The 17,362-nt window shown below is 41.3% G+C and overlaps 1 protein-coding gene across 3 annotated transcripts; it reads left to right on the top strand.

Annotated features, from left to right (window-relative positions):
* Window positions 1–92: 92 nt before the first annotated feature.
* On the top strand, window positions 93–16,324 carry PSMB1 (proteasome 20S subunit beta 1). 3 transcript variants are annotated; one of them, XR_014830460.1, is made up of 6 exons: window positions 93–258; window positions 3,649–3,756; window positions 7,058–7,139; window positions 9,590–11,684; window positions 13,612–15,048; window positions 16,037–16,324. XR_014830460.1 is itself a non-coding variant. In NM_001244353.1 (6 exons), the coding sequence occupies exons 1-6, from the start codon at window positions 146–148 to the stop codon at window positions 16,220–16,222; spliced, it is 726 nt and encodes a 241-aa protein (NP_001231282.1). In that variant the 5' UTR covers window positions 120–145; the 3' UTR covers window positions 16,223–16,324. The 3 variants fall into 3 exon arrangements, 1 of the variants encoding a protein (NP_001231282.1); XR_014830479.1 differs by having other exon boundaries at window positions 9,590–11,640; window positions 13,641–15,048; NM_001244353.1 differs by having other exon boundaries at window positions 120–258; window positions 9,590–9,719; window positions 14,942–15,048.
* The last annotated feature ends 1,038 nt before the right edge of the window (window positions 16,325–17,362 follow it).

Raw genomic sequence — 17,362 nt, forward strand, 5'->3', positions numbered from 1 at the left:
CGGAAGGGGACGGCTCTGGCTTCCAGGAGCGACGACCGACCGGCGGGAGATAGAGCGGCCGGAGGCAGCGCCACGGAAGCCGGAAGTGGCCCGACTTCCGGTCGGCCGCCATCTCGCCGTGAGACAGCAGGAGCTGAGCGGCGCGATGTTGTCTTCGGTAGCAGCGTACTCTGTCCCCGGCAGAGACTTGGCCATGGATCCTCATAGCGCCGCGGGTCCTTCGCAGCTGCGCTTTTCGCCCTACGCTTTCAATGGAGGGTAAAGCCCAGGGAGCCGACACTTTCTCTTTCGCCGCCCTCGCCCCCATGTCGCTAAGCCCGTTGGCGCGGCTGCCAAATCTTGCCCCGCCACCTCCTCTCCGTGTTTGCTCAATTCGTCTTGTTCTTCACAGCTTCCCTTTACAGGCTGGAAACTGGGTCTTGAATGTGGACAGCCAGGTATTTGTAGTCTGCTCTTTGCGGAAGTGAGACAGTAGATAGGAATTGAGATCTGGCCCTCTGTTCTGCAAGAGCTTTAAAAATGGATCTTATCTCTCCTTACTGTCTGAGCATGTATCTCGCGCTAGGAGATGAGGGGCGGATTGAGCATCTGAGATTGAAGAGTTATGGTTGATTAACAGTGTCCTTAAGTTTAGTTGTGTCTGTAGCTAAAAGGGCTGATCAAACAACATCATTTTCTGTTATTTTAAATGACAGAAACTGGCCAGACCTAGTTTTATTGGTCAGTGCTTGTTTTTAAGGGTTTGCATAAATTCGGGGGGGGGGGAGTCCTTTAAAGGTATATTCTTGCATATTGCATTCAAGTTGTCTTTCTTTTTTTAATTACCAGATTTTCTTAAATAATACTTTTCCTTGATAGTACACTAAAAGAAGTAGGTTGTGGAAAGACACTATTTAGGATTCCTAAGAGTAAAGAGCTGTATATTTAAGTAGTGTTTATAGTTTACCCATCAAACTTTGTATATTAAAACATACACACCCAATTCAAACAAACAGATGGTCTTTTAAGATAACCAGGTTAACAGTTCCTTATGGATTTGAAATTTTAATGCAGATTGTTGGGGTATGTTGCAAAGAAAGTGGAAGGCTGTGATTTTAGCATTGTTTCTGTCATGGAAGGGCAGTGTAGTCCTTGGGTACCTCTCAACTTTTTTTTTTTTTTTAAGAGCCACACCCACAGCATATGGAAGTTCCCAGGCTAGGGGTCGAATTGATTATTAACTTACCTTTAATAATGTAGACATAACTCAGTCTGTGCTCTTTTTCTTTAGTGTTTATTGCTGCTGGCTCTTGGGCAGCCTTTGCTTCTACAATATAAGACTTAGTGCTATGTCTTTTTCTATTCTGACTAAATGTGGTTAAATGCCAAGTGATTAGGCTCCACATTTGTCACTGAGTACTCTCATATGTCTCATTAAGAGAGGATATTCCCAAATTGGTTCTTTCAATTTTACCTTTTATCAGCCCCTCCATTCTGGCTTGTTTTTGGTTGGTTGGTTGGTTGGAGGTTTTTTCTGGCCACTGCAGTGCCAGATTTGAGTGTATCTTCAACCTCCTCTGCAGCTTGCAGCAACGCCAGATCCTTAACTCACTGAGCAGGCCAGGGATCCAGGGATCGAACCCACATCCTCCTGGATACTTGTTGAGTTCTTAACCCACTGAGCCACAATGGGAACTCCCCCTTACAACTTCTTGAACCCAGAGTTCCTTATCTTCCTTAGCTACTCCTAGCTTAAGGGGAGAATCAGAAGAGAAGCATCTCGTAAACTGAAAGCAGTTATCTTCTTCAGTCCTTATGCTGACTGGGTGTTAGATGGTATACGCCTCCGTTTTCAGAATGAACCTGGGCCCTTAGATGTTACATTTCTTTAATATGACGTCACTGATCTGGTGTGAAGTTGAACCCCAGGACTTGAATCCATAGCTCTCTTGCATTGAGTTGATGTATGCTTTTATCATTGCACTTTTATTAAATATTTTCTGTGACAATTGATGAAGAAGTTATAAAATGAGTATTGAACCCATTTCATGAGGCAGTTACAGATTCTGTATAAGACTCATAAGGTATTCAGTACTCATTACACTCTGCTCAGTTTTTAGCATCTGTAATCCTGTTACTGCCCTAAAAGTTAGTTTCTTGTGGTTTTCTGATTATTAACTTACCTTTAACAATGTAGACATAACTCAGTCTGTGCTCTTTTTCTTTAGTGTTTATTGCTGCTGGCTCTTGGGCAGCCTTTGCTTCTACAATATAAGACTTAGTGCTATGTCTTTTTCTATTCTGACTAAATGTGGTTAAATGCCAAGTGATTAGGCTCCACATTTGTCACTGAGTACTCTCACATGTCTCATTAAGAGAGGATATTCCCAAATTGGTTCTTTCAATTTTACCTTTTATCAGCCCCTCCATTCTGGCTTGTTTTTGGTTGGTTGGTTGGTTGGAGGTTTTTTGGTTTGTGTTTGTTTGTTTGTTTGTTTTTACCAAACCCACAGCATGTGGAAGTTCTGGGGCCCGGGATTGAACCCCAGCCACTGCAGTGACTGACAGCACTGAATCCTTAACCCACTGAGCTACCAGGGAACTCCTTGATTCTGCTTTCTTAAATAAAACATTTCCATCTGGATTTTCTGCTCTCACCATAACTCAATATATTAAAACAGGGAGTTCTCATCGTGGTGCAGTGGGTTAAGTCCCCAACTGCGGGGGCTCAGGTAGTTGCAGAGGTATAGGTTCAGTTCCTGGCCCTGGCCTGGAACAGTGGGTTAAGGGATCTAGTGTTGCCACAGTGCACCGTTGGCTCAGATTCTGTTCCTGGCCCAGAAACTTCCATACACTGCAGGCATGACCATTTAAAAAAAAAAAGGAAAAAGAGGAGTTCCCATGTTGGCTCAGGGGAAACGGACCCAACTAGTATCCAACAGGATGCGGGTTTGATCCCTGCCCCTGAGCAGTGAGTTAAGGATCCAGCATTGCCGCAAGCTGTGATGTAGGTCAGAGACATGGCTTGAATCCTTCCTTACTGTGGCTGTGGTGTAGGTCTGCAGCTCCAGCTCCGATTTGACCCCTAGCTTGGAAGCCTCCATGTGCTGTGGGTATAGCCCTAAAAAGAAAGAAAAAAAAAAAAGGAGAGAGAGATTAAAACAAAAAGCAAGCTATTCCTCTCAATAACTTCTCCTTTGCACTCCTTATAATTACATCATCATGCTGCTCTTCCAGCATCTAACACATTTTGTTAGTTACAAAAACTTGTACAACTTGTGTGTTTATGTTTTTGAATTTACCTGTTTCTTCCTGTTTGCATTGCCGCCTTCTTATTGCGTAGTCTTATTGAGTTCCCATTTTATTTCACCTATAGTGTTATTGTCACGGTAGTCATCTTAAAACTCCACTTTGCAAATGGACCTTTCCTCATTCTTGCTCACATTACCTTTATGGGTCCTCACCAAAATTCCAAAATCTTTCCCAGATGACTATGGCCAGGGGTCCTTTCCCCTGATCTTCTCTCTTCCATCTGAATCCTACATTTGGCTTTTTACATGTAATGGATTTTATCCCAATATATGCTGTGGAGCATTTTCATGTTGGGGAAAGTGTTATTACCACCACCCAAAAGAATTCGTTAATTTTTTGTCTTCCTTTTCCCCTCAGAACTGTATTGGCAATTGCGGGAGAAGATTTTTCGATTGTTGCTTCTGACACCCGATTGAGTGAAGGGTTTTCAATTCACACACGGGACAGCCCCAAATGTTACAAATTGTAAGTAAATACTTCTGAGGATGTGTTCTCAGCACCTTGTGATGATTTGACGCTGCAAGAAATTCAACTCCTAAACCATTTGTTTCACGAGTTTTTAGATTGCCTGCTTAGAACTTCGCTTGCATTTTTCTTAGAAAATACTAACTTAGGGAGTTCCCATCATGGCTCAGTGGTTAACGAACCCGACTAGTGTTCATGAGGATGCAGGTTCGACCCCTGGCCTTGCTGGGTAGGTTAACGATCTGGCGTTGCCATGAGCTGTGGTGTAGGTCCCAGACACAGTTCGGATCCCATGTGGCTGTGGCTGTGGTGTAGGCTGGCATCTACACCTCTAATTTGACCCCTAGCCTGGGAACCTCAGTATGCTACAGGTGTGGCCCTAAAAAGACAAAAGAAAAGAAAATACTTAGGAAGTTATTTTCTGATAATTCAGTATGTATTCTTCATGATATTTGCATATCTAGGAACTAACAATGCTTTTGGTAACTTAGATATTTTTTACCTCAGCATCTTATGAAAAATTTCACATATACAACAAAAGTAAAATAATTTTGTAGTGGACACTCATATACTATCACCTAGATCTTATTAGCATTTTACTACTTTATCATATGTCATTTATTATTTATCATTCTGTGCATCCATTAATATGTTAAATTTTTTCTAATATACCCCTTTTAAAAAAAGTAACCCTAAACATTCAATTTAACCATATCCTAAGTAGTTATAGCCATAGCTCACAGTTTTAATGGGCTGGCTATACTTTTTCTAAAACATAAGAAATAAAGTTGTGGGCACTGGGAAAAAAAATGTCTGCATAAGTAACCTAAATGCATCTTGCAGATTAGCAGTGGTTTGTATTTAACATTTTTGGACACATTAATTCCCACAAGAGCCTCTTCAGCCCATTTTTTAGCAGGAGTGGACTGGTCCTTGGGGCAGGGCCTTCTGCTGTAGAGTGTGGGCTAGCCTGCAGCTCAACCTAAAAAACAATAAGCTTATCTTCCTCTTCCTAGTTCCTATTCTGTCCGCTTCTCTGGGGGTTTTGGTTTTTTGTGGGTTGGTTTGTTTGTTTGTTTTGTTTTGTTTTTTTGGTGTGGTTTATTTATTTATTTATTTTGTCTTTTTAGGGCTGCACCTGAGGCAAATGGAGGTTCCCAGGCTGTGGTTGAATCAGAGCTACGGCTGGCTGGCCTATGACACAGCCACGGCAACTTGGGGTCTGAGCCACATATGCGACCTACACCACAGCTCACGGCAGTGCTGGATCCTTAACCCACTGAACGAGGCCAGGGATCGAACCTTTCCTCATGGATGCTAGTCAGATTCATTTCTGCTGAGCCACGAAGGGAACACCCATCTTTTCTTCTTCTAAGATGTAACTTTTATGATTTGAAAGTAGTAAATGTCATAAATAAATTTTTAAAATACAATTTTATAGAAACCATCTTGGTGCAAGATTTTGCTCGTCTTAGTACTGTACTGTTTTAGTTTGTGCGCTGCTGAAGTGAATACCCATTCTTTTTTTTTTTTTTTTTTTTTTTTTGTCTTTTTGCCATTTCTTGGGCCGCTCCCGCGGCATATGGAGGTTCCCAGGCTAGGGGTCTACGCCAGAGCCACAGCAACGCGGGATCCAAGCCACATCTGTGACCTACACCACAGCTCACGGCAACGCCGGATCGTTAACCCACTGAGCAAGGCCAGGGACCAAACCCTCAACCTCATGGTTCCTAGTCGGATTCGTTAACCACTGCGCCACGGCGGGAGCTCCCCATTCTTTTTTTAATGAAATACTGTAGGTATATATAGAGACAAACAACATCACTGACTGTTCTGTCATCCTCCCTAGGCACTGGAACATGCATTCCATTGAATTGCCTGCATGCCCTTGATCCCATTCCCTTTGGGGCTGACCTAGAGCCACGCCTGCCTCTTTCCCACCTGTTTGAGACTCACCTTTATTCTTTATTCTCTACATGAAAACTCCTTTGCATTTATGCCCCTGGATATTTGTCAGAAGCATTTTGGGGCTCAGATTTTGTCCTACCCATTGGTACTGTCAGCCCATCCTGGTAGTAGGGGCAGTGAAGCCTCATGGGAGATTGGAGGTCTAACTCAGTGCAGTGGGGTTAGTTGTAGAGGTGAGTCCAGAAATGCTGGTGATGCCTGTAGAGTTGTCAGTAGCCTCCCCATTTGGACAAGTGCGATTTGTACGTGTCATCCACACACTTCTGGAAGGAAGGGTATCATGTCGCCTCTGCTGAATATTTCTTAATGGGAATGGTTTAGGTTTTCTAATAGATGTCAAGATTTAGGAATTAATTTTTGATACATAGATGTACCAAAGTTTAATCACTTCCCCTCTGGTGGGCATTTGGGTTGTGGGAGAGCCATTAAAATAATAGGTACACTTACATACAAGCAAATTTAGAGCCTTCCTTTGCAAACTTGTGTGAATATGTTGACTGGATTAATTTCTAGCAGTGGAATTACCGAGTAAGAGGGACACACATTTCAGTTTTTCCTAGTTACAGTAAATAGCCCTTCTAAAGCATTAGATCAGTGTACACTCTTTCCCAGTATCAGAGAGTACCCATTTCCCACAACCTCACCAGGCATTGTTAGTCTAATATGTTAAAATCATCTCTTATTTAGATTTGAATTTCTAAGTGACATAGAGGCTCTTTTTACATGTTTGTGGTAACTTGTGTCTCTTTTTATGTGACTTTCATATAATGTGCCCATCTTCTCATTGTGCATGGGTTTGTTTTTTTTTTTTTAATTGAGGCATAATTGACATGAAACATTATAATAGTTTCAGGTGTACAACATCCCATATTCATATTATTGCAAAATGATCACCACAATTAGTCTGCTTATAGTATCTACCACCACACATAGTTGTAACATTTTTTTTCCTGTGATGAGAATATTTAAGATCTACTCTCTTAGCAGTTTTCAAACATGCAGTACAGGATTATTAACTGCAGTCACTAGTCTGTGTGTTATACCTCTATGATCCATTTTGTTGTAATGCTTTTCATATTTGTAGCAGTCCTTTGCAGGATAAGGAAATTAAAATTAGGCTTTGGTCATATGTACTACATGTATATTTTGTTAATTTTTTTAAACTGTATTTATCATATTTCATAAAAGTTTTGATTTTTTTGTAATCAAATTTTTGAAACTTTTCTGTGTGGACATTAGGTTGTATCATTTTTAAACCAGCTGTCTTCAACCTAAGGTTGTTTTGCTTTACTGTCAAACCAACTCGGTTTCCTAAAATGTTGTTTTTTTACAGAACAGACAAAACAGTCATTGGTTGTAGTGGTTTTCATGGAGACTGTCTTACCCTGACAAAAATTATTGAAGCAAGACTAAAGGTAAATGCTTTTCTGTATGTGTGCACTATTGAAAGCTAATAACAATTCTTTAGATTCTTTTTGGCATACATCACGACTGTTGCTCAGAATAGCTGGAGAAGAACTAGTTTAGCAGATGAAGAAACCATAGCCTATCCTAGAAATGAAATGATACTGCATCTTGTTCATTCGTTAATAGCATAATATGAAACGACAGCATCATCAAAGTAGCATAATATAAAACGACAGCAAGTTCCTCTTGTTAAAGTGTATGTACAATATAAAGGATTCTCTCCTTTTTTTGAGGTAGATTGGGAAGGGTTTCTTCTGAAGTTACATTTCCCTTAGAAACAGAGCAAATCAATTCTGTGGAGGAGGCAGGCTTTTAGACAGGAGTTTGGTTTGGATTACTGTCAGCTGACGTGCTCTGTCTTTACTGCACTGCCCTCTTGGCATGAACAGGAATGGGAAGAAATAAGCCAGTTGTTTGGACCAGAGGCACAACCCAAGCCGTTATCACCTAACACCTTAATAGGCTTTAGTTGATAGCCAGCTGAGGAAGGGGATTTGATGTGGGGTGGGAGAAGTGAGAGAATGAGACACACTAACCTGTTTTGCGGTTTTTAAAGTGGCTGACGCTGTCACAGCCTGCACTTGTCTTTTGTGGGAGCTGGGGAGACGTGAAGGATGAAGGAATGCTGGCCGGATAAAGCAGGGGCATGTCTGGGTTTTGATTATGGCCTGTGTATGTGAGCAGTGCTTGTTTCTGATAGTTTCAAGGAGAATAAAATGAGTAATTTGAACTGTATTGAAACGGATTTTGTTTGTATTACTAGCCTTAAGGAACTGCACTCTTCTTTAGTAAGTTGGTAATAGTAGGTGGGGGTAGCTGTTTCTTAAACAACTACAGCCTAGTGAAGTTTTTTAAATTGCTGTTGATGCAGTACCGATATTATATGCTCTTAGTTTTCTTATTTAATTTTGTAGGATATATGTCATAATTTTTAGTTTAGTAGTTGGAAAGTCCAGCTGGTACATGGAAAGGTTGATCATGTTCTGTGTTGCCTATTTGTGCATAACCTTAAGATTGTACTGTTGGGGTACGTAGGAATTTGTTTAACTGACACTTGTTTTTTGAATGTATAGAAACGATTTTGTTTGGTATTTATCAGATGTTAACATTTACTTATACTCTTCAGTGGTTTACGTTTATTGACATATTTACGTGACTTCTAGTGCATATTTTGTAAATGGAATTTAGAGGACAAAAATAAACGTGACGTGGGAGTTGGCCTAGTGGCTAAGGACTTAGCATTGTTACTGCTGTGGTTTGGGTTATTGCTCCTTGGCCTGGGAACTTCCACATACCTTGGAGAGTGGTATTTTGTTAATAAAATAAAACAAGTAACAGTGAGTTCAGTTCAGTGAATAATCCTTGAAATTTCTCTTTCATTACTGTATGATGGTGAGCTGAATAACTGTTGCTGCTTGGTTTTGAAATGAAATGAAATCAGTAATTTTTTTATAATCTTGGAAAAAATGTTTCCATACCCTGATTTATCTAAGGTGCTCATTTCTCACTTTTTTTCGGTACTTTGTCATTGTTCGATTTTATTGAACTTCTTAGGTTTCTCTTTAGAGAGACTTGCTATGTGGCTGACAAAGAAATTGGTGAACTTAAATGTGTTTTATTGGAGAATTCATGATCCCCAAGGATGTAGGAAATCTAGGATTGGAAATCGCTATATAAGATACTATTTTGGACACTTCTGTTCTCCTGTGTAGATGTTTTAAGGAGTGAGACCACCGCCCTGTCCTAGATTCATGCTAGGGTGCCAGAAGAGTGCTGCCCTCATATGTTCTGTTCTCACACTTCTCTACACCAAAGAGAGGAACTTATATCTGAGTCCAATCAGGAGTTAGCATAGTAAATATTTTTAGCTTTATGGGCCATTTGGTTTGTGACAACTATTCACCTCTGCCCTTGTAGCACAAAAGCAGACAGAGAAAGTGTGTAATGAATGAACAATATTGTGTTCCAATAAAGCTATGGAAACAAGGGTGGGCTGGATTTAGCCCATGGGTTATACTTTGGGGACCACTGTCTCTTTGCTGAGTGGAGCGCTGGGTTTGGAACATCGTCTCCGTGTCATCTTACACGCCCTGCTTGTATGTATTTGCTCTTCAGTTAGCAGTGCCTGAGAGGGGATGGCGTAGAGAACAGCCTTTAAACCAGAGAGTTCAGGGCAAACTTAACGTTCTTTCCCTAGAAATGTTTGTAGCTCCCCAAATGATACGACAGAATGAACTGTTATTTCATCGTAGTATTGTGTCGTTTGATCATAAACAAAACATGCGTCCTTTCCCATTTCACCAAAATTGGCTTTCATTCTTCTCAATTTATTACTCATTGTTTTAGTCTTTAATATATTCTCCTTCTGCATACCTGTCGTTTCCATTGATAATTGCAGATGTATAAGCATTCCAATAATAAGGCCATGACTACGGGGGCAATTGCAGCAATGCTGTCCACAATCCTCTACTCCAGGCGCTTCTTTCCCTACTACGTGTACAACATCATCGGGGGACTCGATGAGGAAGGTAGGACATTTGCTTTTTGGAAGATGAAAGGGGTGGCATTTCTTAGATGTGTGTGTTTCCATCCAGAGTTGAGAAGAATCCGACACTGTCTTGCCCCAACAAATTCATTTTTTCCATACTTAAAACTGTGAAGAAACTGGAGCTAAAAGAGAAATGGTTATCCAAAGACACACAGCAAGTGGAATATTAAGCTCTAGTAGTGAATGTTGGGCAGTCAGTTGTTTTAGTGTTTTCTCAAGATCTTACATGAGTCTAGTAGTAGATAATTAGCGTTTTAATCCTACAGAAAAAATCCTGACTTGGAAAAGCTTGACCTAAGTATAATTCTAAGTAAAGACTATTAACAAACATATTTGACTTCAAATGGTTTTTTTTGAAAGTAATGTGTTAGAAGAGATATATTTCCACCAGTGTTTTCAAATGATTTTTTAAAAACTTGTTTGACTTGCTGTCGGAGTCAGACCCAGCAGGATAGGGAGTGAGCATCTTCACTTGACGTTTCTACCCTGGTTCTGATCCACTGCTGTGCTACTCAGGCCAGCAGTGCTTTTCACCAGGTCTGACACTTTTTAGTTGTTTCCCAAACCAAACACCATCTCCCAGGATGGATCTGTGCACCGTTTAGAGTGGTCCGTTGTACAAAAAGTTACAGAAATGTCTGGGTGAGGACAACAGCTTTGATATAAGTCTGTCTTTCTGAGAGGGAGGATTTCTGGTTCTTTTCAACTCCTTCTCCCTCTAGTTCTTACTCCCGTCCATTTTTGTTCCACCGGTATTTGTCTTTGCTGTTGTCTCTCTACCCCTGTATGCGACCTATGGGAGCAGTCTAATCATTTTATCTACCATGGTTTATATGTAGGCAAATTAGATTGACCCAGTTTTTTTAGGCTTTCAGACTTACTTGAAAAATAAGAGAAAATTAAAGCATTGAATGGTAAATAGAAATTAATTATCCTTAACCTGGGTAATTAAATTCTAGCCACAGGTTCACTTGCCTGACCCAGCATGCTGGACATTTCTGGTGCTTTTCTTGACTTCCATTATGTCTGACTTGAATGTCAGGTTAATTAGTTCAGATTTTAGTAACATTAATAATAGCTGCCATTGAATTTCAGCAGGCCAGACAGTGTCCTTTGACTTTTTCTGAGGGTCAGCCTGATTTGGTTGGCAATTTCACATACTGAATGGCTACGGTCTGGGTTTGGATCCGATTGATTTCAGAGCTCTGTGTGATGACACTGCTTGTTTTGGTGGTATTTTCAGGTATTTTTAATTATCTTTTCTGATCTTGTCTGGTTTGCTTTGATTGTTCTTTAAATTTGTATTTCTTATGTATGTGATAGAGTGGTCCTCCTTCTTCATTTTCTGTTCCCCAAGACAGTCTTCAGCTCTTTCACCTGTGCTCTTTCTTGGTTTATTTCCCAAGAAATTTCTGAAAAAAAGAATCTGGAGACCTTTTTGAGACTTTGCTTTTAGCATCTTTTCCTTGTCCTGGTGTTCTGAGAGGCTACAGGGAGGCTCCTCATCCAGTCTTTCCTCGTTTTCTTTATCTTCTCCACCTTCTTGCCCCGCGTCCTCCTCCCCTGACCCCACCACCTCCACTACTGCCTGGCTTATCATCCCATCATTGCTAATTTTTTCTCTGAATATTGTCTATCTATTTGGGGTTTTTTGTTGTTGTCGTTCTGCTCTGAAAGTTTCCTTGACTTCAGTACCTTATTCTTTACTAAATTCTATTTCTGCCATTATTAATTTCCAAGAACTTTTACTTATTTTCTAGTTTCCTTATTTGTTTTAAGTGTCCTGTTATCGTTAGATTTTTTTTTTAATTTATTTTATTTTATTTTTTTTGTCTTTTTGTCTTTTTAGGGCTGCTCCTGAGGCATATGGAGGCTCCCAGGCTGGGGGTCTAATCGGAGCTGTTGCTGCTGGCCTACCCCACAGCCACAGCCATGCCAGATCTGAGCCACTTCTGCGACCTACACCACAGCTCACGTCAACACCGGATCCTTGATCCGCTGAGCGAGGCCAGGGATCAAACCCGCAACCTCATGGTTCCTAGTCGGATTCATTTCTGCTTTGCCAGGATGGGAACTCCTAGGTTTTTTTTTTATATATATACTTGGAAGTTTTCTTGTGTTCTCTGCATTTTATCAGATTGCTTTTTTAATTTTGTTTGTTGATTTTTGGCTGCTGTCTTCTACGTTGGAGGCTTCCTTTAAATTTCCTTTGAATTTTGGCTGTTTGTATTGACAAGTGGTACATCATAAAGGTCTACATTGGAGTGGCATATCACCTTTCCATTTAACACTTGTTTTTGTACCTGCCTCGTGACTCCCAGGTCCCAAGCCTCTGCTGATGTCTTAAGGTTTTGTTTCCTGTCTTTTGTGTTTGTGGGGGTGAGGCTGTGCTCCTTATGGAGACCTTCAGGACAGTGGGGTCAACAGCTGACCTTCAGGACAATGGGATCAACAACTGACCTTCAGCACACAGTCAACAGCTGCACCTTAGTTTGCCCGCCATTCTTCTGAGGGTCATTTAGGTTGTTTCTGGTTTCCTTAATATGAACGAGATGATGAGCTTCCTTGTACATACGGTTTTGTATACTTCTCCAACCATGATTATCTCCCTGGGAAAAATTCCTAGAAGTTGAGTTTCTGGGTCAGAGAATATCTCTCTTCTGCTCTTTTTGCGTTCTGATGACACCACAGGCTTGCCCTTCAGAAAGAGTCCTCCCACACTCTACCAGCAGAGATATGATTACCTTTTTTTTTCTTTTTCCCTAATCCTAACCAGTATCAGAATTCTAACACAATTTTAAAGGTCTTGCCCAGTAAATACTTTGTTGTTTTAACTTATATGTATTTTTTGTTTATTGAAGTTTGAGGTTTCCATGTTTATTATCTTTTTCATTTCTTCTTTGGAGACTCAGGTATTAATCTTTGGTTGTTCCTTCATTTGCAAGTTAGTCTTTTTCTTCCTGACTTAGAGGAATAACTGTGTCAGTCCTTTGCAATATAGGTAGTAGATGTCTCCCAAGAGTATTCTTGGTCTTGTCTGCACAAAACTTCCTGAGTTTCATGCAAATCTGTCAACCTTTTCTTTATGGTATTGAGTGTCTTACTTTGTAAGAAAGTCCTCCCTGATCTAGTGCCTCCCTGTGTATTTTTCCTCGGACTTGTTTGGTTTTATTTTATTTTTCACTTTGAACTTACTGTACTTTTTAAGACTTATTCTGAAGAGGAAAATTACTGTCTACAGTCAAGATTCATGCCTTCTGCTCTCGTGTTACTAATGTCTCTTGCTTTTTCTAAGTTGTGGTCTTGGGCATATCCCACTCTTTGGTTTTCCTCAGAGCTGTCTTGTGTGGTTTTTCTCTGATTGGTTTTACTCTCAGTTAAATCTTTGGGGCCTCGTTTACTTGTAGCCTGTTGGCCTCATGAGACACAATCTTGTTCTTTTGGCTCAATACTTCATGTCCCTTTCTTTGCGTGTTGAACTTAGTGAACTTGCCCACTGTGTTCTTGTTTCTCATTCCAAGGTTGCTTCCAGCAAAGACACTTGTCCAAGCTCTCTCGGATGATGCTTTCTCAGCTGGGTCGTGGCTCTGTGCGTAATTCTACAGTGGGAAAAATACACACAGCTAACAATGGCAGGCATCCATGGTAATAAGAAAATTGTCCTTATAGATGGTCTTTATCTCACATCTTCCAGGGTAACTACTGTAGTGTGTCCATTCTGATATAATATGTCTTAAAAATCACTTAAAAGTCAGACCTTATGAATGATGCCTGATTTCTCACAGCGGAAATGAATCCGACTAGTATCCACAAAGATGCAGGTTCAATCCCTGGCCTGGTTCAGTGGGTTGGGGATCCGGCATTGCCGTGAGCTGTGGTGTAGGTCACAGACGCGGCTCAGATCCCGCGTGGCTGTGGCTGTGGTGTAGTCCGGCAGCTGCGGCTCCAATTCCACCCTAGCCTGGGAACGTCCATGTGCCGTGGGTGCAGTCAAAAAAAAAAAAACCAGTAACACGTGTTCCATAAAATAAACTCAATACCAAAGAACACAAAGTGATTCCCTTCTTTTCTTGCCTCCAGTCCCACGAGGATAAATAACTATAGTTTGTTTATTAATCTTTCCATACTTTTTTGTGTGTTTATATGCGTGTACGATTTATGACTTTAAATGAAAATAGGACCGTGCCACATGTCGCAGAGCCCTCTATTTTACACTGTTACACACATATGTCCCCTGTCCCATCTTCCTCTTCCTCTGCTGTACATTGTTATATGGACTTACCATTTTCTACCAATGGACTTGAGGTTGCTTGCAAGTTTTTGCTCTTTTAAGAGCTACAGAAATGATTTTGTACATAATTGCTTTGTGTATTTATGTAAGCATTCCTGTAGGTGAATCTTAATTCTGTAAGTGAATTGTTACTGGGTCATAGGGTATGAACTTTTACATTTTGATAGATTCTGCCTCCAGATTGTTTATCAGAAAGTGGCAGGACAACTTATGCTTGCTTCAGGAGAGCCTGAGAGCCCATTTATCTACCCACTGATAGTTACATGTAGCTGTCTGATTAAGAATGAGTAGACTCACATTCTCTTTTTCTTACCCCCAAAATACAGTGACTCTTCATTCTGGCAATACAGAACAACTGTTAAATTTTAGGCAAAACTAACCTTTTGCATGTGACATTTGTGGTTTTCTGAAGTTTCTCCTTAATTGACTTTTTTGTGGTGCTTATGCTAGAGTGTGCTTAATATTAGTTTAAAAACGAATGGTAAGTTCTTCATACGTCAGATCATGGTAGCACTAGGAAAATCTGAAACTCATGTCTATATTAGAACTGCACCAGTAAGTTTTCTAGGAATGTTGTGAGGAGTTTGATGCAGAACTTATCAGAGGAGGTGACAGTTAACCAGTGCACCTGTGAGACCACATGTGTACTGGGAACCACAGGGTGGTAATAGGTGATGTGAGCTTGAAGAGAACATGAAGGTCCTTGTGGCAAATGCCGTAATGGAGAGAAGCATGGGCAGGCAGGCCTCTGCTTGCACACTGAGGAGAGGGGAAGGGTAGACTGCACTGTTTCTGAAATTTTAGCCAAGTCAGTAGTCTCTTTTGTATCACACTTTGACTATATTTATTTTTACCATGATTTGGGATTGTGATCAGGATGTGTCCTTACAGAAACTGTTTTCTTCTTTAAGGGAAGGGAGCCGTGTACAGCTTTGACCCTGTGGGGTCCTACCAGAGAGATTCCTTCAAGGCTGGAGGCTCAGCCAGTGCCATGCTGCAGCCCCTGCTTGACAACCAGGTAATGAGAATGCGTCCATGGGGGAGGAACTCAAGGTGCTATCCTCTGCATTCTCCCCATTAGCTTTGAGAAGCAGGGAAATCACGGCTTTCTTGTAAATCAGCATTGAGCGTGCTTGGCTGATTGCCCCCATCCACACCTTGCGTTTCTGTTCTACTGGTTCTCCTGCAGCCACTCACTCCCATGGCTCCTACTTCTTATTCTTCCAGGTTGCTTCTCTCTGCAATGACTGCTCCATTTTTTCACTTCTCCTCTTGCACTTTTAACTTGCAGATCATGAAAACACATTTCTCCTTCAGTCTCACCACTTCTGTGCCACCTAAGTTTGTATTCTAATTTGCAAGTACATTTCCATTACTGCTGGTTGCGTTCAGACCTGCATGCATCTTGCCGGGTCATTGTGTTTATTTCCTAACATCTTTTTTGCCTTCAGGCTTACTTCCCTAAGTCATCCTCCCAGCTTCTCTAAAAGGTGTTAGAGGAAGCTACTTCTGCATATTGCTTATCTGCCTTGTCTCTAGTCACTCCATATTCCACTCGGATCCTCGAAATGCGGTGCCTGCCCATTTCTGTGCCTTCGGCCATACCACAGCCTCTGTCTGGAATGTTAGTCCATCCTTTAACTCTAGTTTATCCTTTAGCCCTCAACGCAGGTGTATTTTCTGCCAGAGCCTTCCTTTTCTTCTCCCAGATTTGGTTATGACAGCTTAAGGCTCTCCTAGCTCTATTTTCTTCTTAGCTACAGCACATTCTGTAACAGTACTCTACTTACATATGTCCGCCTCTGTACGGTGTGCCTCTCAGGAGCAGGGGCATTGTCTCGGTGGATATTTGTCAGGTGTTAGGTGGGTGTAATTCGACCAAGTCTGGAAGCATTTCAGTTGAGGGACATTTTTAAGTGTGTGTGAGGTTTATTTTGAATCCTGGGGGAGACTGGGCCTTCTTCGTACAGTCGCATGACCCTTCATCCAAGTTTCTTACCCACCAGGTTGGTTTTAAGAACATGCAAAATGTGGAGCATGTCCCATTGTCCTTGGACAGAGCCATGCGGCTCGTGAAAGATGTCTTCATTTCTGCTGCTGAGAGGGACGTGTACACTGGGGACGCACTTAGGATCTGCATCGTGACCAAGGAGGGTGTCCGGGAGGAGACCGTTCCTCTGCGGAAGGACTGATGTCTGTGCTGTTATCATTGGTCAGTTACAAACTGGTTAATTTTGTGTCTTGAGACTATTGGATTGATTTGTTTTATTAAAAAATAAAACCCCAAGCACTCATTTTGTTATAACTTGTCTTCTTCCAGGAGAGAACTGGGAAGTAGAATCTCTTTTTCCTTTCATTTTCTTCATTTTTCTATCATCCATATCTTTTTTATTTGTATTTTCAGGGCTGCAGCCTCAGCATACAGAAGTTCCCAGGCTAGGGGTCAAATCAGAGCTGCAGCTGCAGGCCTACACCGCAGCCATAGCAACATTAGATCTGAAGCACATCTGTGACCTACACCACAGATCACAGCAATGCCAGATCTTTTAACCCACTGAACGAGGCCAGGATCAAACCCACATCCTCATGGGTACTAGTCGGGTTTGTTATCGCTGAGCCACAACAGGAACTCCTCAGAGCTGTTTTTGTTTTTGTTTTTGTTTTGTTTTGTTTTGTTTTTTTTGGTCTTTTTGCTATTTCTTTGGGCCACTCCTGTGGCATATGGAGGTTCCCAGGCTAGGGGTCGAATCGGAGCTGCAGCCACTGTCCTACGCCAGAGCCACAGCAACGCGGGATCTGAGCCGCATCTGCAACCTACACCACAGCTCATGGCGACGCCGGATCGTTAACCCACTGAGCAAGGGCAGGGACTGAACCCGCAACCTCATGGTTCCTAGTCGGATTTGTTAACCACTGCGCCACAACGGGAACTCCTTCTGTTTTTGTATTTTAAGGATAACAAATCTTTTAGCTTACATTAGGGAGCAGGAAATTTAATTGGAAAAGTTGACTTTTTTGATCAGCTTATCATCTTATGATAGTTGGTCCATCTTATAAGGAGAGTATTTGGAATTTCTGTAGTCCACCCAACTTACCTTTAAACCATCCCAGTTTTGTTAAGACATTAGTGGATTTAAATAGGATGATGTGTTAAAATTTATCATTTCTGGGATTGTTAAGCAGTCTTAAATAGCTATTTTGGAGGAAAGTCTTTAAATCAACCAGAGTAGAAGAAAATTGTAGAAGCAAATAGCCCCTTTACAGGGACTTTAGCCAGAAATTTTGTCTCTTTAGGGCTGTACCCGCAGCATATGGAGATTCCCAGGCCAGGG

The sequence above is a fragment of the Sus scrofa genome, chromosome 1 (genome assembly GCF_054392235.1).
Source record: "Sus scrofa isolate SSC_HxYL_T2T_F1_AM1 chromosome 1, Sscrofa_HxYL_maternal_Yorkshire_Landrace_v2.0, whole genome shotgun sequence".
NCBI lineage: Eukaryota > Metazoa > Chordata > Mammalia > Artiodactyla > Suidae > Sus > Sus scrofa.

What these genes read in the sequence shown, in the direction of transcription:
- PSMB1 (NM_001244353.1), top strand. Translation starts at nt 146, where the DNA reads ATGTTGTCTTCGGTAGCAGCGTACTCTGTCCCCGGCAGAGACTTGGCC. An exon ending in CCCTACGCTTTCAATGGAGG is followed by an intron (nt 259 to 3,648) that starts GTAAAGCCCAGG and finishes TTTTCCCCTCAG; the next exon opens with AACTGTATTGGCAATTGCGG. An exon ending in TTATTGAAGCAAGACTAAAG is followed by an intron (nt 7,140 to 9,589) that starts GTAAATGCTTTT and finishes TGATAATTGCAG; the next exon opens with ATGTATAAGCATTCCAATAA.